Below are 23,786 nucleotides of genomic sequence, written 5' to 3'. Positions count from 1 at the left end.
TGTAGCTGGTGAGGGAACATCCCGAATTAAAATGTTTTTGTATTCATAATGCAAATTGTGAAGAGCTCCTCAACATACTTTGTTAATGAAATCTCTTAAGATTAATATAAATCAATATAAAGCCCTCTCATCTATGACGACTTATAAAGAATAAAATTCATGTAATCATCGTGAAATTAATTATATTTATATAGCGCTTTTCTCTAATCACTCAAAGCACTTTACATCGTGAAACCCTTTATCTAAGTTCAATTTAAACCAGTGTGGGTGGCACTGGGACCAGGTGGGTAAAGTGTCTTGCGCCCAAGGACACAACAACTGTGACAAGGATGGCAGAAGCAGGGATCGAACCTGAAACCCTCAAGTTGCTGACACAGCCACTCTACTAACTGAGCCACGCCATCCGAATCGTCATATCTTTGTGTTAAGTAAGTCAAAAACGTTATTTCTAAAAAAGTAAAATTGGTTACTTCACATTAGTACAATCTAACTCCACTTCCAACATGAGCTATCTGTCGCTTTCAAGTGACTGTTGACACGCTCCTTAACACGAATATTGTGTTAGGGAGAACTCAAAATTATTCTGCCAAAGTCCCTTTCTCTGTGTCGGGTATGGGTTGTCTGCTGCCATTATTGGTAATGAATATGGAGTTTTAGATATTTTAAGTCAACTAAAGCTTACTAATGGAATTCTGCGGACATGGAATACTATTTGCTTTTTTCCACATCTCACGCCGGCGTGCAGTTAAGAGGTTTAAATTATAGACTTATAAGGCTGGAAAACCAGTTTGCACATGATAACTGAGTTATTGATATATACACTGTGTTGAGCGGAAAATGTAACACATAAATGTACAAACCCCGTTTCCATATGAGTTGGGAAATTGTGTTAGATGTAAATATAAACGGAATACAATGATTTGCTAATCATTTTCAACCCATATTCAGTTGAATATGCTACAAAGACAAGATATTTGATGTTCAAACTGATAAACGTTTTTTTTTTGCAAATAATGATTAACTTTAGAATTTGATGCCAGCAACACGTGACAAAGAAGTTGGGAAAGGTGGCAATAAATACTGATAAAGTTGAGGAATGCTCATCAAACACTTATTTGGAACATCCCACAGGTGAACAGGCAAATTGGGAACAGGTGGGTGCCATGATTGGGTATAAAAGTAGATTCCATGAAATGCTCAGTCATTCACAAACAAGGATGGGGAGAGGGTCACCACTTTGTCAACAAATGCGTGAGCAAATTGTTGAACAGTTCAAGAAAAGCCTTTCTCAACCAGCTATTGCAAGGAATTTAGGGAATTCACCATCTACGGTCCGTAATATCATCAAAGGGTTCAGAGAATCTGGAGAAATCACTGCACGTAAGCAGCTAAGCCCGTGACCTTCGATCCCTCAGGCTGTACTGCATCAACAAGCGACATCAGTGTGTAAAGGATATCACCACATGGGCTCAGGAACACTTCAGAAACCCACTGTCAGTAACTACAGTTGGTCGCTACATCTGTAAATGCAAGTTAAAACACTCCTATGCAAGGCGAAAACCATTTATCAACAACACCCAGAAGCGCCGTCGGCTTCGCTGGGCCTGAGCTCATCTAAAATGGACTGATACAAAGTGGAAAAGTGTTCTGTGGTCTGACGAGTCCACATTTCAAATTGTTTTTGTAAACTGTGGACGTCGTGTCCTCCGGACCATAGAGGAAAAGAACAATCCGGATTGTTATAGGCGCAAAGTTGAAAAGCCAGCATCTGTGATGGTATGGGGTTGTATTAGTGCCCAAGACATGGGTAACTTACACATCTGTGAAGGCGCCATTAATGTTGAAAGTACATACAGGTTTTGGAGCAACATATGTTGCCATTCAAGCAACGTTACCATAGACGCCCCTGCTTATTTCAGCAAGACAATGCCAAGCCACGTGTTACATCAACGTGGCTTCATAGTAAAAGATTGCGGGTACTAGACTGGCCTGCCTGCAGTCCAGACCTGTCTCCCATTGAAAATGTGTGGCGCATTATGAAGCCTAAAATACCGGAGACCCCCGGACTGTTGAACAACTTAAGCTGTACATCAAGCAAGAATGGGAAAGAATTCCACCTGAGAAGCTTAAAAAATGTGTCTCCTCAGTTCCCAAACGTTTACTGAGTGTTGTTAAAAAGAAAGGCCATGTAACACAGTGGTGAACATGCCCTTTCCCAACTACTTTGGCACATGTTGCAGCCATGAAATTCTAAGTTAATTAATATATGCAAAAAAAAAATAAAGTTTATGAGTTTGAACATCAAATATCTTGTCTTTGTAGTGCATTCAATTGAATATGGGTTGAAAATGATTTGCAAATCATTGTATTCCGTTTATATTTACATCTAACACAATTTCCCAACTCATATGGAAACGGGGTTTGTAAATTTACAATGTGACAACGAAAACATTTAGAATTATACTGTAGCTGCATCACAGAATATAACAACCCCAAGATAGCATGCAAATATCCATCCATCCATTTTCTACCGCTTGTCCCTTAGGGGGTTGCGGAGGGTGCTGGTGCCTATCCAAGCTGCACATAGGTGGTGTACACAATATGCCAAGCACAAAAAGGATGCGATACTGCCATGATATCATGTTTTTCCAGCCTGGATAGTATCCTGTTCTAGAAGCAAGTCCAAGCTTAATACTGATATTCTCAAATGTTTGTTTTAAAGTTTTTGTGCCATTCAGTTTTTGATTTTCAAGCGTTAAATGAATATAGATGACACTTACACCACAGTGTTTATGTTTGAAACACTGAATTGTCCTTAAATGAGCTTGCAATGGCTACCCTACACAAAAGCATGAAAAAAAAACAATTAAAAGTATAGAACATGTTACTTAGCTGTTGGTATAAACATAAAACGTTTTATGATGGTGACAATTTGGAACTCTGGCAAACCTTAGCATTTCCACAAAATCCATATTAATCGTTAATAAAAACTTCTTTTTTTTTTTACATAAAACCAAAGCTAAAAAAGCAAATAACTTGTTTTAAAAAAATAATTGTTTCCATTCCATTTTTTTCCCATACGTTTCATATTATAAGTCGCACTGCCGATGAGCAGGTCTATTTTCATACAAAAGGCACACTGAATTATGAGACGTATAAAGGGGTCATATTGTGATTGTTTTTTCTACATTTAAAACACTTCTTGTGGTCTACATAACATGCAATGGTGGGTCTTTGGTCAAAATGTTGCATACATTATGTTTTACAGAACATCTTCAAGTCGCTTTCTGACCGTCGCTTCAGGATGCATCGTTTTGTGGGTGGTCTTATTTACGTGGCTCAACTTCGACAGCGTCTTCTCCCCGTCATCTTTGTTGTACCGGTAGTTTTTGGCCCTTCCATAGCGAGTCTACTTATAGATATGAGTTGGAACTGTACGCTACTTTATATTAGAAATGACAGCGGAGGATGAATGCCCCACAACAAGAGGATAGAGAAAAAGGAGTTTATTGACTATGGCATGGGCTACAATGGCAGATGCGTGCAGATTTTAGGACTTATGCAGATCCCAAAGATATATCAGCAGGTACCAATAGGTTAAAAAAAGGTTAGTTTTGCATAACATTGCAAAACAAAATGCCAGATAATATGTTTCCCACTAGGTGCCATTTTGAGGTGCTTATAAACACACCATAATAATACCTGTATGTTAAAGCACAGTGTGTCTGACTACGGTAGCCGTAATGCTCCGCGTTCCGTCCAGCAGCGCGGCTTCGTAGCTCTCCAAAGTCGTAGTAAAACATGATGACATATTTTTAAACGCCGTGTGTAATGTTCTACATTCTCAATGAAACATCAAAGTCTTGGTGTTGCTTGCTTACGGGTACTTGATAGTATCATTTATTGAACAGGCGTCAGTCAACCTGCAGTCCACATGTATCTCTTATATGTGACTGCCATCTACTGGTCACACTTACCATTACTCTATGTATCAAATAAAATTGCTTTGAGGTCGGTAAGCATACCAAAATGAATACGTACATCAGGTGCATCGGGTAATAAGGCGCCCCGTGATTTTTAAAAAAAATGAAGATTTTAAGTGTACCTTATAGACTGAAAAATGTGGTATGATTTGGTCATTAAATTTAATTTTCATGAATGCAAGTGGTTTATTTGGTAAACAAATGTTCTTTTTTTCAGCATCAAAGAGCAATAATTATATATTTAAAAAAGGTTTGATTTTGTATTTATATTTATATTTCATTTAACAAAAATGACAATTATTGGCCATCAATAACTAATCAAAAGCAGATGTTTTTTTTTTTTTTTCATATACAAACACAGTAACCGGAATATTCTATTTAAAGACTGGCCCAGAGGGAAAAAAACGATATCAGCGTGATTTTGTACCTCACGTTTATATATACACAGACATTTTCATCCATGATCATCTGGTCTTTCTGACGCAGGATACAACATCACAGTGTATTTTTCCCACGGGCCAGTCTGCAAACTCGTCTTTAATTAGCATCTTCCGGTTCGGGTGTCAGGATATGACAAAACATCTGTTTTTGGGCCATTTTTTCATTTCTGCTGACTAATGATTTTCACTTTTGTTGAATAAAATACAAAAGTTAAAGTACTAATGATTGTCACACACACACTAGGTGTGGTGAAATTTGTCTTCTGCATTTGACCCATCCCCTTGTTCACCCCCTGGGAAGTGTGGGGAGCAGTGGGCAGCAGCGGTGCCGCGCCCGGGAATCATTTTTGGTGATTTAACCCCCAATTCCAACCCATGATGCTGAGTGCCAAGCAGGGAGGTAATGGGTCCCATTTTTATAGTCTTTGGTATGACTCGGCCGGGGTTTGAACTCACAATCACCGATCTCAAGGCGGACACTCTAACCACTAGGCAACTGAGTAGGTGGCAAACAAAAATCAAATATTTTTTCAGATCTACTTATTGCTGTTTGACACTGAAAAATAACACTTTTTTAAATCAATTACATTTGTCTATATCCATTTTCTACCGCTTGTCCCTCTCGGGGTCGCGAGGGTGCTGGTGCCCATTTGGGCGGAAGGCCGGGTACACCCTGGCTCAAAATGAAATTCAAATGAACCAATCGTTTTTTTAGATTTTCAATTCACATTCATCAGCACGGTGAAACAGGGGTAAGTGCGTTTGCCTCACAATACGAAGGTCATGAGTTCGATTACCGGGCTCGGTTTCTTTCTTTGGAGAGTTTGCATGTTCTCCCTGTGACTGCGTGGGTTCCCTCCGGGTACTCCACCTCCAAAGACATGCACCTAGGGATAGGTTGATTGGTAACACTAAATTGGCCCTAGTGTGTGAATGTTGTCTATCTGTGTTGGCCCTGCGATGAGGTGGCAACTTGTCCAGGGTGTACCTGGACAAGTGCAGCTGGGGTAAGCTCCAGCCACCCTTGCGACCCAGAGAGGGACAAGCGGTAGAAAATTGATGAATGGAATTTCCATTCATGAAAAGAAAATTCAATGACCAAAACATATAGTGAGCAAATGTGCCCGTTATCTGTTTTGTCCATTTTCCAATTACGCACAAAATCGGAAAAACAGTTTGTTGACGTTTTGGGTCTGGAAACAATACGAAACAAATAAAGCGGATTCCACAGTTTTGGCCAAAACATTGCCTGTGTAAACTGGGACAAAGAGAGCAATACAATGAAAAGGAATTTACGATGTTTGAGAGCAATTCAAATGAGAAATCTTCATATGGTAATTTGCAAAATTAAAAGCAGCTTTCCTCCCAAATAGGGTTCATTTGTTCTTAACAAGTTGAGTTTGCTTGTGGTGACACTTTGCTCCATGGGGGTAGGGGGCGCAGCGGGATGGGCCTCTTCAGGAGGTTCACAGGTTGTGCGGCAGCGTGCAGAGTGGCCATTGTGCTTTGTCATTTTATAGGTGACTCACATCACTACACTCGAGCATGATGGAGGCAGAGCACTCGGAGATGCTTGCGGCATTTAAAATGCATGATTTCCAGCCTAGTGCAAACAAATCGCTTTAAAAGATCTGTTTAATCTATTTCGAGCTGCTATTATGAGCTGGGAGAGTTGTTCAGATAAAGAGACTGAAGCAGGGTTAACATCAGAGTGTTGGGCAACACTTCACATACTTTACACAATGTAAGAGTCGTCAACTTTATTTGTTTCTACGACACCTGTACTGAGTTTACAATGCTGACCACTAATAAAGCGGTCGAGATGTAAAGTACTATATGTTAGTCAAGCTCTGTGAATGGGTGCTTTGATATCAACACAGTTATTGTCAAAAACATATCTCAACCTATCAGTCATAGAAGTCGTCTGTGTCGTCGCTGTCATTCCTGTTGAAAGGTTGAGGACACAAAGCTGCTTCGATGTCTGAGTTGTTGTCATCTGACTCTCCCCAGAATGCTACACAAGACAGTAAAAAAAACAAGTTACAACGGAGCTGAATTAAACAATTTAAGCATTCTAAAATGTGAATGTGTTCAAGCCAAAGTAAACTTTGTGATACAACAGAAAAATATTTAATTCAATATATAGTACAACATAAATGTATATTTCTATCAATATGCCCAACATTTGAGGGTCTCTGTGTTCTGACCAGTGTTGGGTTAGTTACTGAAAACCAGTAACTAGTTACAGTTACTAGTTACTTTATTTCAAAAGTAACTCAGTTACTAACTCAGTTACTTACACCAAAAAGTAATGCGTTACTGTGAAAAGTAACTATTTAGTTACTTATTTTTTTCTCCTTTTTTTTAAGGCTCCCATTAATGCCCTTTTAGCCTTCGTTTCAGTACTGTTATTGCACTGGAGAATAATACACTGTGTTGATCAATTTGACATGCATTTGCATCACTGAACTCTGCTAAGCAATGTGGTCTACATACAACACACAAAGACAAAGATATGTTTCAAAGGGCCAATTTATTTCAGGCCACAACAAATTGACAAAACTATTTGAAATAGCTGCAACATAACATACATAAGTAACAAACCGCATAATAACAACATAGCTGTAAAGCTGGCTTCACCCAAGGAAGGCACACATGACATACACAAAGCCTAACCAGGCATTTTTTTTCTCTCAAGGAATTGTGAAATAAAATCATGTATTCAGGAGATCAACACTGTAGTGAAGCCCAGAACACTCTATACATTTCCCCAGTTTTAGTTTAGAGAAAATGAAAGATTGGCCTGGCCCACTAGCATCCCTCTTTATGTTTGTGAACTTTATAGTCTATACATTTAGAGTGATGTGATAATCAAACACTCTAGAAGTCTAGAATGAAAGAGTATATAAGAGAATTGACAGTGTGTACCTTCAATGATGAGCAGAGGCAGAGTTTGGAGTGTTTTCTTTAGCTCGCTTTCCATGTTTATGTACTCACTGTCCAGGTACTTGGAACATGTTTTCTGTGCCATTTGTTGTTTGACGCCGGTATCATGCTATTTAGCTGCCAGAAAACGGGTGACTCCACTGTAGAAATAGCCTGCATGTCTTCTAGCACATACGCTGCAATGGCTCTATCAATGTTGTCCTGGCTAGCAGTCCCTCCGTTAAAATCCTTAGGTGGAGGTGAAGTGGCATCGGAGTCTGTGTCTTTCTTTACTAGCTTCGTCAAAGCATGTTGCTTATGTGGCGTGGCGAAGTTGGGAGAGTGGCCGTGCCAGCAATCTGAGGGTTACTGGTTCAATCCCCACCTTCTACCATCCTAGTCACGTCCGTTGTGTCCTTGAGCAAGACACTTCAACCTTGCTCCTGATGAGTCCTGGTTAGTGCCTTGCATGGCAGATCCTGCCATCAGTGTGTGAATGTGTGTGTGAATGGGTGAATGTGGAAATAGTGTCAAAGCGCTTTGAGTTCCTTCAAAAGGTAGAAAAGCTATACAAGTATAACCCATTTACCATTTATGTAGCTGTTTCAGCAGATTTGAATTGCTGTTTTGGGCAGTATTCCCGGGTGCGGTCACTGTTGCTACTCACTGCTCCCCTCACCTCCCAGGGGGTGATCAAGGGTGATGGGTCAAATGCAGAGAATAATTTCACCACACCTAGTGTGTGTGTGACAATCATTGTCACTTTAACTTTAAGTAGATGGGATCTTTGATCCAAGACACAACTTACATTTAACTAAAATGTTATTTTCTTTGTGCTCGACAAAAGAAAAGTAGTGACAATGTACCCATGTTAAGAACCTCGACTTCTGTCTTCGCCATAATGTCTTTTTAGTTGTTATGAGAGTAGCGTGTGTGAGTGTGTGTGTGTGTGGCCCTTTAAGAAATGACAGCATGTGAGGTGAGTGACGTCAGTGAGTGAGTGGGCGAGAGAGGTGAGGGAGCGCAACAGTGGATGCGTGCAGGTGCTCTAGCTTGGTGGATGGCTACGTGCAAGACACCAATAAAGTCACAAAATTGCAACAAACCGCCTGCCTCGTCACTCACCCTCGAGTCCGGAGCTGTAAAGAGCCACTGCCGGGTAAAGTGAAGGGTGTTAGCCCCGAAGTACATAGACCCTGGAGGAACGTCTCCCCTGCGCTCCGCTCCTCGGTCGAGGAAAGCACGCCTTTTATTTTCCTTGTGAGACAGAAGGACGACACTTCTTCTGTTTCTAGCCGATACTACATTAAAAAATAACGTAAAATAACGCAGTAACGCATCATGTAGTAACGGTAACTGAGTTACTGGATATAAAAAAATAACGCGTTAGATTACTAGTTACCGCCGAAACTAACGGCGTTACAGTAACGCGTTACTTAGTAACGCGTTAGTCCCAACACTGGTTCTGACTGTATCTCTCATATGCGTGTGTGTGTGTGTTGGGAATAAATGCTATGGCGAGCTTGGGGTTAAGTAATCTGGCTCTCAGTTTGCATGTGTAAATCTCTTTTTGACAAAAAGAAGACAACCAACATTTGTTTTATACTTTTTTCAAAGTAAAGCATACCGTCTTATATTTTGGTCTATACAGTAGGCTATACCTTAATATACATTTACTAGTCACAACATCATCTGATTAAAGAAGCCCTGGAATTTACTTTACAAAGACATTAACTAGAGGTGGGCGATACCGGGAATTTTTTTATCAATCTGATACCAAGTAAATACAGGGCTTGTATTGCGATAATGATACTTTATTTGATTTGAAATGTCATGATCATTGATTGATTTTGTAAATTTGCCTCTCTTTAGTTAATTATGATTATGAGAAAATAGAAAACCTATTTTATGCAGAATACAACAAATACAATACAAAAAATAAATACAACAATATAATAGTACATCAATGATTCAATTATGTTCTACTTCAAACAATTGTTTAAGGAAAAAAAACACAATTACAACATTTAAAAAAGCAACAAAACATCCATCCATCCATCCATTTTCTACCGCTTATTCCCTTCGGGGTCGCGGGGGGCGCTGGAGCCTATCTCAGCTACATAAGGCGGGTTAGGCCCTGGACAAGTCGCCACCTCATTGCAGGGCCAACACAGATAGACAGACAACATTCACACTCACATTCACACACAAGGGCCAATTTAGTGTTGCCAATCAACCTATCCCCAGGTGCATGTCTTTGGAGGTGGGAGAAAGCCGGAGTACCCGGAGGGAACCCACGCAGTCACGGGGAGAACATGCAAACTCCACACAGAAAGATCCCGAGCCCGGGATTGAACTCAGGACTACTCAGTACCTTCGTATTGTGACGCAGATGCACTAACCCCTCTTCCACCGTGCTGCCCAGCAACAAAACAAAAATGTAAATATTGAAATTGAATCACACTTGTGAATTTTAAAACAATCGCGATTAATGGCAGTAAATTACATACTTGCATGATTTAAATTGACGTAAAAAACTTGCCAACAGTATTATCTAAAGTACCATTGGCGTGTATTTTAAAAAGACATTTGCCAGCGAACACATCAGTCGACGTCTCCTTCCAGGTCTTTGCACGGACATATGCATTACCTTAAACACTGACCGTATAACAGCCCTGCCTTTCAGGTAACCCTCTGCAGTTAAGTAATGAAGCATTTATGGACAAAATAAAAAGGGAGGTAAGGGGCGAAGCGTGCCTGATTGAGCAGCAGCAGGTGTGCCGTTTGCACTGACAGACTCAAAGAGACGTTGCGGTTGCTTAAACTTTGAGGAAAATGTAGTAATTTGCTGAATGCATAGAAGAGAAACTGCAACACAAGTATTGATCCCATGCCAATACTTCCCTTGGTATCGATACTATCAATATTTAGATTGACACGCCTAGCCTTTACGATAATTTAATAATATAATCAAATTTTTGACTGACACAGAGGTATTCATTAGAAGTGAAACAATGCCACAAGTGTGTTGTACCACAGTGTTAATTTTGTTGACAAAAATATTTCGCCTTAGTTATTGCCTAAGACCTATTTTCCCCTAACTAAAATAGGACGATAACGAGTCGAAACAAATGTGTGTTGACGAAAACAATGAAACAATTAATTAACAATTTAGTCCACAAATAAAAACAAGACAAAAATAATTGACAGAGACAAAATCCAATCATATTTAATTTTGCCTTTAGGTGGGTGGGACAAGTTAGGAATCTATCCAATCACAGTGGCATGCAGGAGAGGGGCGGGGGTAAATTACGGTAGGGATCCAATCAGAATCACAACTACTAAGACAAGGTGTTGGGATTTTTTACTGGGAAACAAGACTGTATTGTAGGGATGTAACTATAGACGGTAATTATGGTAACAGCTGCAAAACTCCCCCGATGGTTGGTATTACCCTTTTAAAATAAAATGATCTAAAAACTGATAACTGCAATTGTATAAACTCACGGGCAGTGTTGGTCATCTTACCTTAAAAAAGTAATTAGTTATAGTTACAAATTACTTCTCCCAAAAAGTAATTGAGTTAGTAACTAAGTTAACTCATTGTTAGTTACTAGTTACTCAGCAAAGTAACTGAGATGTTATTTTTAATTTCGTTATTTTATACCCTATTACATTTGATACCATCTTTAACGTCAAATATGTTTACATTAACTGGTTGAATAATAAAAACACTATGTACAATATTTTAGAACATTTGTCATTCACCTGAACTCAATAGATTGCAGTGTGTGCCATATGATATGCACAGCAATAACAAATGTATTAAAAAAATATTCCGTAAAGTAACAACATTAAATATTTAATGTAGACTTAGGTAAAAAGACACACAATAGCATTTGGCCTTTAAGTAGTGCAATAAAAAATAAAAGTAAAATAAATAAAATAAAGTATCCTTCATATACGTTATCAACCATTACAACATGTATCTTAACGAGATGGCCTGATTCTTATATTAAATTGAACCTTAAGTAGGACTTCACACACAGAAGTCAATATTTACAAAACTGAAAAGTAGTAGTTCTATGCATAATGCAAAAACATTATTCTCAAACTAGTTTATTAACAGGTCTGCTGCATCATGTCTTAAAGTTTATGTACATGTCTTAAAGTTTATGTACCGTCCACTTTTTTTTACACAGAGAAAGGCAAAAAGTATTTTTAATGCTATGCCTCTGGCTAAGCAGGTATGTATGTGTCTTGTAAAACGGAGTTATGATGCATGCCTTCATCATAATTTGTTTATGAGTGCGCTCGAAGCAGCAAATACACATAGCTCACTTACAGTCTGTTGATGTCACAATGACTCGCCAGCTGATGGTGTCAAAAATAAAAAGGTGCCCTGTTTACTGTTCACATATTATGGCGTGGAACAAATCAACACATTTTTGTTTTGGCGCAGCTGGAGAGAATTTCAACTTACCGGTACTAAACAAGAAAGGAAACACATCAGTGCCCAGTCCCAACCCTCTCTCATATTTAATGCTATTAAAGGGCTGTGATTGGATATATTATAAATATTTCACACCCTATAGACAAGATTAAAGTGAATATGATTAGATTTTGTGTATGTCAACATTTTCGCCAACACTGGTTTAATGAGGGCTGGGGTGGAGGTCATGTGCATGCGGGCTCACATAGCCTGACACTGACAGCGAAGGGACAGAGATGAGGCAAGATGATACTAGTGTATTGTGTCCTTTTTTCAGTGGATTTCTCCGCAACTGCCGATCATTTTATCATCTCCACCTTTACTCTCTGCATGCAGACAATGTGTGCCGAAACCAGACACTTTGCGCTTCATTCAACCAAACTGTAGTAATGCGCCACTTCACATTCTTAGTAACGGCAACAGTAATTAATTGGATTACTTAATACTGAAAAAAATAACACCATTATTACTAACACTGCTCACGGGCCATGGCGGACTTACTGGTGCCAGCTCGCTAGCTTATTGCTAACATGAAAACAACAGACATACATTTTTCCACGTTAAAAACAACATACCCCAATCTAAACTTCTACAAACACATTACTGTGTAGCAATTAAGCTATTCGGTTGTGCACATTGAACCTATAAGCTGTGCTCTCTTAGCACGTAACTACTATGATCGATCTTTCCACAGAGGAAAAGAGACAAGGTGTTTTTATGGTGCGATCAAGTACCGCTGAACAGAGTAGGTCAGACACAGAGCCTGCCGGAAATTATACATAATCAGAAAATATTTTATTTGTTACGGACTTTTTTTTAAAATAAATCTTAAGGTGCTACTGTAAAATCAAATATTTACAGTACAGCAATAAAATATTAGCTATTAAAACTGATAAAACACTAAGACTAAAACACTTCAGTAAAAATAACAAACAAGAAATGGAAAATAGTGTTTTTTTAACAATGTGTCTATTTATTTTAGTTATGTTTAAAACACTTTTTGAGCATATTCCATAATAAGAATGATAACCGTGATCATTTTGGTCACAATAACCGTAATATGAAATGTTTATATCGTTACATCCCTATTCTGTATTGTTACACACATCATTACAATATGTCTTCTACCCTTGGAAGATAGAGAAGACATATGGACACATTTTACCTTTGCAAGGTAGACAACAAGACATGTTGTAAACCCTGTGGCTTCAATAATATAAAATACAACCAAAAATACAACCAACTTGAAGCGTCTTTTGCAGGCTAATCATCAGGACATCTACGCAATAGTAAGTATGCCTTAACTATGATTTCCAAATGATTCATACTGTTCTGGATTACTGTTACTATTAAAGACAGTAGAGAAAGAGCAAGACTGCTTATTCTATCACTACTTTTGTTGTCAAAAAGGGTGAGCTTGCCCGCCAATCTAGAATAAAACTAGTTTGTTTCTTCATGTCACTATTTTAGTCATGTGTTATTCAACATTTGAAAAATACTCTAAATTTCCGCTAAAACCATAACATAAATGTACTTATTGAAATATTCATGAGTACAGGTCTTGTTAATTTAGTTTTTTAAATGCTCTGCAATGATAATTAATAAAAGTGCTTTCAAGACAACTTCAAAGATGCGTTGTCCACTATACTTTATATTTTAGTCGACAACATTTACTGTAATTTTAGTCAACTAAAATGTTGAGGAATCTTGTCGACTAAAACTAGACTAAAAATAAATAATGTAGATGACTAAAACTAAAATGCATTTTCGTCAAAAGACTATAACTGAAAAAAAAAATAAAAACAGCTTTCAAAATGAACACTGTTCAACCAAAATGTGGCTTGTTGCAGAGTCAAAAGTTTATTATACAATTTGGTTAATAACTCAATGATTTAGTTTTTTCAAATTTAAATGTGTTGTTCTAACCTTTCAATTTCAGGGTACAAAAGACAAAAATGTACGATAAAAAGGTAAGTGTTTTAAAGCAGATGTAATTGCTGAACACACTTGAGGCTGTCTTTCTACAATACAAAATTCTTCACAATGTATTATTAATTTCTGCAGAAATTCTCGAATTAGTTATGACTTACACTGAAATTTGACTTTACAACGTGTCGTTGGAACAAAACTCAAGCGCCACCAGTACAATCTAAATAAAAATACAAAAACCTCAACTTGCAAGTATTTTAAGACATTAACAATCCCTCTGCTTTTTGTTTTGCTTTAAGTTGCGAGCATAAAATTTGCTAGATGACGTAGTGAATGCCACAGTAATTAAAAGCCGCTCCAAAACATCCGGTCTTACTTACTATCTTTAACTTATAGCAAGAGAATTAAATTACTATAACCATTGGAAACCATTAGCAGCGGTTCAGCTTCCACACCTTTCCGCCAAATTTGACTTCTTTACCCACGACTCGGCTTCCTGCGCATGCCTAAACCAGCTACAGCTGTCCAGGCAGTCTGTCGCTCTGCCGTGCTGCAAACCAGGGGTGTCTACGGTTCCGCTGCTGCCCAGTCTTGTTTGATAGTATAACCATCCCAGTATATCACACGAATGGCAACTTTTTTCAATGACTTTAGTCGCTGCTATCCCAACCTTACCGACCAGTCGTCCCTCTTCAGTAACTTGCTAAGAAAAATATGGGTTTTGAGGACATTTGAGCGTCATTAGGGTAATGGGTAGTGATGTATACAGAGTAACTAACGTATTTTTCGGACTATAAGTCGCAGTTTTTTTCATAGTTTGGCCGGGAGTGCGACTTATACTCAGGAGCGACTTATGTGTGAAATTATTAACACATTACCGTATAATATCAAATAATATTATTTAGCTCATTCACATAAGAGACTACACGTATAAGATTTCATCGGATTTAGCGATTAGGAGTGACAGATTGTTTGGTAAACGTATAGCATGTTCTATATGTTATAGTTATTTGAATGACTCTTACCATAATATGTTACGTTAACATACCAGGAACGTTCTCAGTTGGTTATTTATGCGTCATATAACGTACATTTATTCAGCCTGTTGTTCATTATTCTTTATTTATTTTAAATTGCCTTTCAAATGTCTATTCTTGGTGTTGGGTTTTATCAAATAAATTTCCCCAAAAAATGTGACTTATACTCCAGTGCAACTTATATATGTTTTTTTCCTTCTTTATTATGCATTTTCGGCCGGTGCGACTTACACTCCGGAGCGACTTATACTCTGAAAAATACGATATATTCATTTGGTACCAGTTCCTAATTTGGTTGGTCCAGAAGGACCGTTAAGATTCTGGACAAATTATACGTCTGTCTGTATTTTTTTATCCATGAGACCGTCATAATTATGACATGCTATCACATTCTCTTTAGCTGCCGCTGTTATGCATAAAAAAAGACACAGGTAGTATAGGGTCTGATAATCACCTTGGAATAATCACAAATAAGGAAGCAAAACCACACACAATGTTTGTAACAAAACAATAATTCCTCATCAAAAGTCATCAAAAGAGTTAGTGTCAGTTTGAAGTGAACGCGCTTTACTCACGACCACCGCTAGCACGCTTCATCAACCGTCATTCTAGAAATCCAATAATCCACAGAATAATATTAATTAATTCAAAAAAAGTGACAAATTAAAGAGATTTAATTCATTAAGTAGCTTTGAAGCAAAATTCACCGTCTGACATTCCTCCATCGCGCCACATTTGCGTGGCATCAAAACACATCTTGCTTAAATGTGTTTCAGTTTAATTCCGTCTCTTGACTCTACAGACTGAACAATCGGACATTACCCTTGCTCACTGGGTCTTTTTATTTATAAAGTACACAAGGCACAGATGTATACATCGGTAGCTGTCGACGCTTAATATGGCCTCTGGTCCATTACTTAAATAAAGTTAATGTACCAATGATTGTCACACACACACTAGGTGTGGCAAAATTATTCTCTGCATTTGACCCATCACCCTTGATCACCCCCTGGGAGGTGAGGGGATCAGTGGGCAGCAGCGGTGGCCACGCCCGTGAATCATTTTTGGTGCTTTAACCCCCAATTCCAACCCTTGATGCTGAGTGCCAAGCAGGGAGGTAATGGGTCCCATTTTTATAGTCTTTTGTATAACTCGGCCAGGGTTTGATCTCACAACCTACCGATCTCAGGGAGGACACTCTAATCACTAGGCCACTGAGTAGGTCCGTATCCAACATAAACAGATATAACAATTCTTATTGTTACAAAATGCACACCTACCTAACATGCTATCTAGCATGTTAATTGATTGTATTGATTTGTATTATATATTTTATATGATAAATTGTGTAAAACAGTGGTCCCCAACCACCGGGCCACGGCCCGGTACCGGTCCATGGATCGATTGGTACCGAGCCGCACAAGAAATAAAAAAAAATAAAAATTTAAAAAAATGTTTTTGTTTTTTTTAATTAAATGATTCTGTTATTAATATTTCTGGTTCCTACGTTATATATCAATATAGATCAATACAGTCTGCAGGGATAGAGTCCGTAAGCACACATGATTGTATTTTTTTATGACAAAAAAACAAAACAATAATTTTAACATCAACTTGCCAGGGAACTGGAGATGGAAATTAGTCGTTGGCTATAATCTCACATATTTATGTGTCAAATTCTCATTAATATGTATAATCTCTTTTGAATAAACTAAATGTAAATATAAAATGTTAAGTCAGCAAAGCTCCAGAAGCTGATAAGAAATAGTCCAATATGTTCTTTCTTTTCAGCAGCAATTTAGTAGGGGAGACGATTGCCCAAAATTAGACCATCTGATAAAAGGATTATAAGCTTGCAGACCAACATTCTGTACAACCCTATTTTGGGTAAAAAAGGATTAGCTTCAAGGTCGATTTTTGGTTTACAAGTTCTCAAAAGGCATAGGTAGCTCCTTTGAGAGGATGTTTTAATTTAAATTATTGGTGTTTATGTGAAGCTTCAAATTCTATCATTTAAAATATTAAAGCTCTTTGTTTTCATCTGTCCTACGCAATAAACCTCTTTTGACACGGTGTCTTTACAAACAATACAAACAACTCTGACGTATGTGTTGCACTTTCAAGTGCCGCCGCTGTTACAGCAGAGCAATGTCAAAGTGTAACGCACACACACAGAGAGTGAAGCAGTGTTTTTTTATTCATTGGTTATGTTTTCCACACCTTTTGGAATCAAAAATATAATTAGTTTTGTCTTTCCTGCTTGATAATGATTTAATAATCTAAACTTGTTCATAAGTGATTTGTATACACACTTTTTTACCGTATATTTTCATAATCTATAATGAACACATTTTACTCCAAGCACTTGGCAAGTGCACTTTAAAAAGTATGATCCGTTTTACATGCATTATGCATTCCATAAAGTTTTCAAGTGAGATGACACCACAGTAATGGTAGTTGTCTACTTCCACCTACAGTGTGATTTGGTGTACACTACTTACCACTTGACTGCAGAGCAGAATAAATCTTTGGGTTCACCTTGTCCTTCCTATAAGCACAAAAACATGTATCAGGTTTTGCTATAAAATACAGTAACTACTTCTGAAATTGCAAAGTGTGACAGTGGAAAAGTCGCACCCCAAACAATGCTCATTTGTTATTTTCTGAAAAGTCCGTGGATAATTTGCTATCCTAGTTTGAACAGCAAAGCACAGACAGCTTACTTGACTCCTGTTGTAGTTGCAGCAATGGACATCCACAGGGCCCTCATTGAAAAACAGTCCAAAGCTGGGGGTTTCCAAGGTCCCATAGCTTTGCTGATATCGCTATGTAAATGTATGACCTCTGAAACGGCTTTGATCTAATTCAATGCATATGCAATAAGGCCAGCGGTTCCACTTTTTAAAGGCCTCCTTTTTTATTTACATCTCCACAGAGCCCATTCACAAGCCCACAATCTAACCTCATCATCTCTGAGGTTAAAAAGAATCACAACACACAGCACCACACTTATTGACAACATATTTTGTAACATTGTAGATCATACTGTAACTGGAGGCTTGTTAGTGAGTGACGTCAGTGATCATTTACCCGTGTTCATGGTGTACAATATTAACTGCAAAACATCCAAACCTGTAAATAGTGAATATTATCGTAGAGCCACAACAGAAAGATCATTAACAGCACTAAAGAATGATTTAGCGAAACACAACTGGGATTCTGTTTTTCAAACGTCAGATATAAATGCAGCTTATAATTTATTTCATGACATTTTTTTCTCACTTTATGATACACACTGCCCCATCAAAAAATGCACTATAACTAACTCCACAAAAACTCCATGGATAACTAAAGGGCTTGCGAACGCTTGCAAAAAGAAAAATTATTTATATAGGACTTTTTTTAGGCATCAAACCATAGAAACAGAACAAAAGTACAAAACATATAAAAATAAATTAACCAGCATATTAAGAGCAAGCAGAAAAGAATACACCACCAAACTATTAATCCAAAAGAAAAATGATATAAAGGGAATTTGGAAGGTATTAAATACAATTATTGGGCATGGTTCAAACAGTCCTTGTTATCCGGAGTTTTTTGTTGAGAACGACCAAATCATAAGTGACAAGAAGATGATTGCGGACAGCTTCAATATGTTTTTTGTTAAAGTTGGGCCTGAGCTGGCAAAAAAAATCCCAATTAATGATGAACAGCCCATGGAACTTATTGGAAAAAATCCTTACTCGATGTTCCTTACTCCGACTGTCGAAAAGGAAGTCTTAGAGATTATTCAGAAAAGCAAGAACAAAACATCATGTGACATTTATGACCTTGACATGAGGACGGTCCGGAATGTAGCGGAAGAAATCATCAAACCATTCACATACATCTGCAATTTATCTTTTCAACTTGGACAATTTCCTTCACAAATGAAACTCTCAAAAGTCATCCCCATCTTCAAATCTGGAGACAAACACCACTTCACAAATTACCGGCCCGTCTCCCTTCTGCCACAGTTGTCAAAAATATTGGAAAAATTATTTGATAATAGACTTCGTGGCTTCATTGAAAAGCACACATTATTATCCGATTGTCAATATGGGTTCCGACAAAATAGGTCAACTTCATTAGCCTTAAGTGATCTAATAGAGAACATTACTAATGGTATCGAGAAAAACAAATTTTTATTGACCTGCAAAAGGCTTTCGATACCATTGACCACCAGATTTTGGTAAATAAACTGGAAAACTATGGCATAAGGGGAGTGGCAGGGAAATGGCTGAAGAGCTACTTGAATGAGAGACAGCAGATTGTTCAGATCGACCAACATCAATCTACATTCATGAACATAACCTGTGGAGTCCCCCAGGGGTCGATACTGGGACCCACACTATTTAAAATGTATATCAATGAAATATGTAAAGTATCAACACTGCTGAAGTTCATCCTCTTTGCTGACGATACAACCATTACATGTGCAGGTGACGACCTGAAGCAACTTCTGGCCTCTGTAACTGAGGAGATGATCAAGTTAAAAACTTGGTTTAATACCAACAAATTGTCTCTGAATTTAAAGAAGACCAAAATCATGCTCTTTAGCAATCGCACAAGTGAAATACCCATCAGGATTGTTATTGATGATATACCAATAGAATATGTTCAACAAAATTCATTCTTAGGAGTGGTAATAGATGAAAATATATCATGGAAGCCTCATATAAGTTACCTAAGGACAAAAGTTGCTAAATGTGTTGGAATGATGAGGAGATCATGTCATTTATTGAACACCAATGCTCTGCTTTTATTGTATCATTCATTTATTATGTCATATCTAAACTATTGTGTTGAAGTCTGGGGAAATTGTTATAAATCCCATCTACAGCCTTTAGTCACTCTGCAGAAAAAGGCCATTAGGATTGTGTCCAATGTTCACTACTTACATCATTCAAATCCACTATTCATGGAGTTAAAGCAACTTAAACTGCACGATGTGATCAATTTTAAAACTGCTCAAATTATGTTTAGGGCATCCCAAAACTCTCTACCATCCAATATACAAAACTTATTCCAGGATAGAGATGCTCACCATAGTTACAGTGTAAGAGGAAACAAAAAATGGTATTTTCCTAAATTTAGAACAACTTTAAAATCAATGTGCATTTCAGTGCGTGGAGACAGTCTGTGGAACAACTTAGGGGACGAGTTAAAAACCTGTTCTAACATGATTCAATTTAAAAGACTGTTTAAAAAAGAAGTACTGAAGAAGTACGAGGAGGAAAGAGAGTGATGCCCTCAGCACAGAGCGATGGGAGAGAGGTGTATGGTCAGAGAGTGTTTGGGCCTGTGTGTGTGTGTGTGTGTGTGTGTGTGTGTGTTTTGTCTCGTCTTGTCTTGTCTCATAGTAACAGTGGTACTATTGTATTGTTAGTGTACAGGAGCTTTTCTTGTTTTTGTTTGTATAGTATTGTTCTTGTATTATATTGTTTGTTAAATGTGGAATGAGTGAGAGGGGTTGGGATATTATAAGCATCTGCTTCATCCAACCCCTTTTCAAGCCTTGCATAAATGTCCCTGCCAAAATGTTTAAAAAAAAAAGTGTGTTGTTGTACTGTGCAGGTTTGAAATAAATAATTCAATCAATCAAAAAAAAAACATATCAATATGGCTTGTACGTATGCATCTTCCACATCTGCATTGTGTTGTTCCTGTACACAGAAGGAGGAAAAGGGAGGGAAAAACAAAGATGTGGAGTTTCAACCAGCCTCCATCTGCATCAATTCATACAAATGACCCTTTTGATTGTCATCCTCTCACTCACTCTCATCTTCTCATCTCTGCCTCAGTCAAATCTTTACACAGTAAGACAAAGGAAAAAATTACTCTGGCTACATTCCAATTGCTGTTGTCCAAACGATATATGGCTGCTTTGCACCACTCAGGTTTGAAAAAGATACAACAGCCATTTCTAAACCAAGCATATTGCTTGGTGCTATTGACAGAGCACTATACAGTCAGTGCAATCATGAGAAAACATTTACATTAATTTCAGAATACTGTTTCGCAACATTAAAGGTATTTATTCCATTCTGCTGAAATGTTATGTTGAACCGGAGCTAAACATCTGCTTTCAAAGTTGAAAAATGGTTCACAATTGATGAATACAACTAACATTTCGGAAATGTGTGTTTGGCTAAGCGTTTCTCTTTTTTTAGCAAAGCTTCTAGTAAATACATTATCACTGCCTGTTTGTTCTTTTTCAAATAATGTCTCATTTGTAAGTAACGTGGGCTACATTTGTTGTGTCCAAGCAAAACATCACTACTTATGCAAAAACAGGTTATTCTGCTGTTGCAATTGTATCTTGGTTGACATGTTCTTTGATGGATTGGTTGATGAAGTTTGATCAGTATTGACAAATCAAGATGTATTGGCATGCTAGTCACAAACTGCTGTGGGTACCACTCCTCAACGATGATCAACCCAAACACCATTACCTATGCTGATCCCACTAATGCTTAGTTGGGTTGATATCAGGCCTGCCGGCATACCATGCTATTCTTTATATTCCCAAATTATTTTATAAGCATCACTCTATGGGGGTGTTAGCATTGTCACCTGGGTGAATGGAGTTTTTCCCAGACTGAGAAACAAGATTGCCTTCAAAAAAGTCTGATTTTTCCATCCATCCATCCATCCATTTTCTACCGCTTATTCCCTTCGGGGTCGCGGGGGGCGCTGGAGCCTATCTCAGCTGCATTCGGGCAGAAGGCGGGGTACACCCTGGACAAGACGCCACCTCTGATTTTTCCAGTGAAGGATATATCACCTACCATCAAGGTACTACAATCAGGCACTTGATTGTCAGCACCTTAGTTGACCGGAAACTCAAAACAATGATCAAAAGCAACAGCAGATTCATTTCTTCTGGCATAGACTGAGCCCGGAAGAAGATCTCTCTATTACTATGGCTACTATTACTATGGCTTCTCGATGGACTTGAGTCCCACATTATCTATTAATTAACAATTCAATAATTATATCCATTTTGACATCCATTGCAGCCAATCACCCTGGAAGGGTGGTCCCAACATCTGTGGTCCCTTCTCAAGGTTTTTCTTTTTCCCCAGCTGGGGTCTTTTGAGTTTTTCCTTGCTTGGATGCGGATTTAGATTAGGTGATGTCATGGTGAGTTTGTGAAGCTCTTAAAAACACTTGTGATTAAAGGCTATAACAATTTTGATTGATTGATAGGCAGTTTAAACTGCTAATCCTACAAATGCACAATCCTTAGTAATGGGACATCCTTTAAAAGGTGGTCATTATGATTTTCTTCTCTACATTTAAAACACTTTTTTGTAGTCTAAGTAACATGTAATGGTGTTTCTTTAGTCAAAATTTAGCATGGATTATGTTTTACACACCGTTTTCAAGTCGCTTTCTGACCATCTCTTCAGGATGCACCGCTTTTTGGGCAGTCTTACGTGCCTCCACGTCGACTGTGTCTTCTCCCCTCCTGCCATGCTGTATTTTTCAGCGATTCCATAGCGAGTCTACTGACAGCTATAGGTTCGAACTATACACCCACTACTAGAGGATAAAGAAAAATGAGCTTATTGACTACAGCATTGAACTACAATGGCGGAAGCCCGCAAAGCACTTCGGGTAAATTTCTACCATATATGGAGATATTCGCTAACGTCACAACTTGGGCAAATTTCAAACGGCTATTTAGGTGGAAGACTGAAGAAAGGCAATATTGTTTTATAGATATTTCCACCATGCCTCCATGGTTTGACTTGTGGGAATCCAAATACGGAAAAAAACAGGTACCAATCCGTAAGAAAAGTTGATTTTGCAAAATACAAACCCTATCTCCATATGAGTTAGGAAATCGTGTTAGATATAAAAATATAAACGGAATACAATGATTTGCAAATCCTTTTCAACTCATATTCAATTGAATGCACTACAAAGACAAGATATTTGATGTTCAAACTCATAAACTTTTCTTTTTTTTTGCAAATAATAATTAACTTAGAATTTCATGGCTGCAACACGTGCCAAAGTAGTTGGGAAAGGGCATGTTCACGACTGTGTTACGTCATCTTTTCTTTTAACAACACTCAATAAACGATTGGGAACTGAGGAAACTAATTGTTGAAGCTTTGAAAGTGGAATTCTTTCCCATTCTTGTTTTATGTAGAGCTTCAATCATTCAACAGTCCGGGGTCTCCGCTGTCGTATTTTACGCTTCATAATGCGCCACACATTTTTGATGGGAGACAGGTCTGGACTGCAGGCGGGCCAGGAAAGTACCCGCACTCTTTTTTACGAAGCCACGCTGTTGTAACACGTGCTGAATGTGGCTTGGCATTGTCTTGCTGAAATAAGCAGGGGCGTCCATGAAAAAGACGGCGCTTAGATGGCAGCATATGTTGTTCCAAAACCTGTATGTACCTTTCAGTATTAATGGTGCCTTCACAGATGTGTAAGTTACCCATGCCTTGGGCACTAATGCACCCCCATACCATCACACATGCCGGCTTTTGAACTTTGTGTCGATAACAGTCTGGATGGTTCTCTTCCCCTTTGGTCCGGATGACACAATGTCGAATATTTCCAAAAACAATTTGAAATGTGGACTCGTCAGACCACAGAACACTTTTCCACTTTGCATGAGTCCATCTTAGATGATCGCGGGCCCAGAGAAGCCGGCGGCGTTTCTGGATGTTGCTGATAAATGGCTTCCGCTTTGCATAGTAGAGCTTTAACTTGTACTTACAGATGTAGCGACGAAACGTATTTAATGACAGTGGTTTTCTGAAGTGTTCCTGAGCTCATGTGGTGATATCCTTTAGAGATTGATGTCGGTTTTGATACAGTGCCGTCTGAGGGATCGAAGGTCACGGTCATTCAATGTTGGTTTCCGGCCATGCCACTTATGTGGAGTGATATCTCCATATTCTCTGAACCTTTTGAT

General features: G+C 38.2%; 1 protein-coding gene across 2 annotated transcripts in view; it reads right to left on the bottom strand.

Annotated features, from left to right (window-relative positions):
• Positions 1-6,168: 6,168 nt before the first annotated feature.
• The window catches only part of kiz (kizuna centrosomal protein), a 65,961-nt gene continuing 48,343 nt past the window's right edge, over positions 6,169-23,786 (bottom strand). For both annotated transcript variants that reach the window (XM_061968582.2, XM_061968583.2), the window contains 2 exons: positions 17,308-17,354; positions 6,169-6,437 (listed from right to left, as the gene is read on the bottom strand). In XM_061968582.2, the coding sequence (XP_061824566.2) occupies positions 6,331-6,437; positions 17,308-17,354 (154 nt within the window). In that variant the 3' untranslated portion in view covers positions 6,169-6,330. The remainder of the gene's footprint in view (positions 6,438-17,307; positions 17,355-23,786) is intronic.

The sequence above is a fragment of the Nerophis lumbriciformis genome, linkage group LG08 (genome assembly GCF_033978685.3).
Source record: "Nerophis lumbriciformis linkage group LG08, RoL_Nlum_v2.1, whole genome shotgun sequence".
NCBI lineage: Eukaryota > Metazoa > Chordata > Actinopteri > Syngnathiformes > Syngnathidae > Nerophis > Nerophis lumbriciformis.
This window is presented reverse-complemented; position numbering and strand designations above follow the sequence as displayed.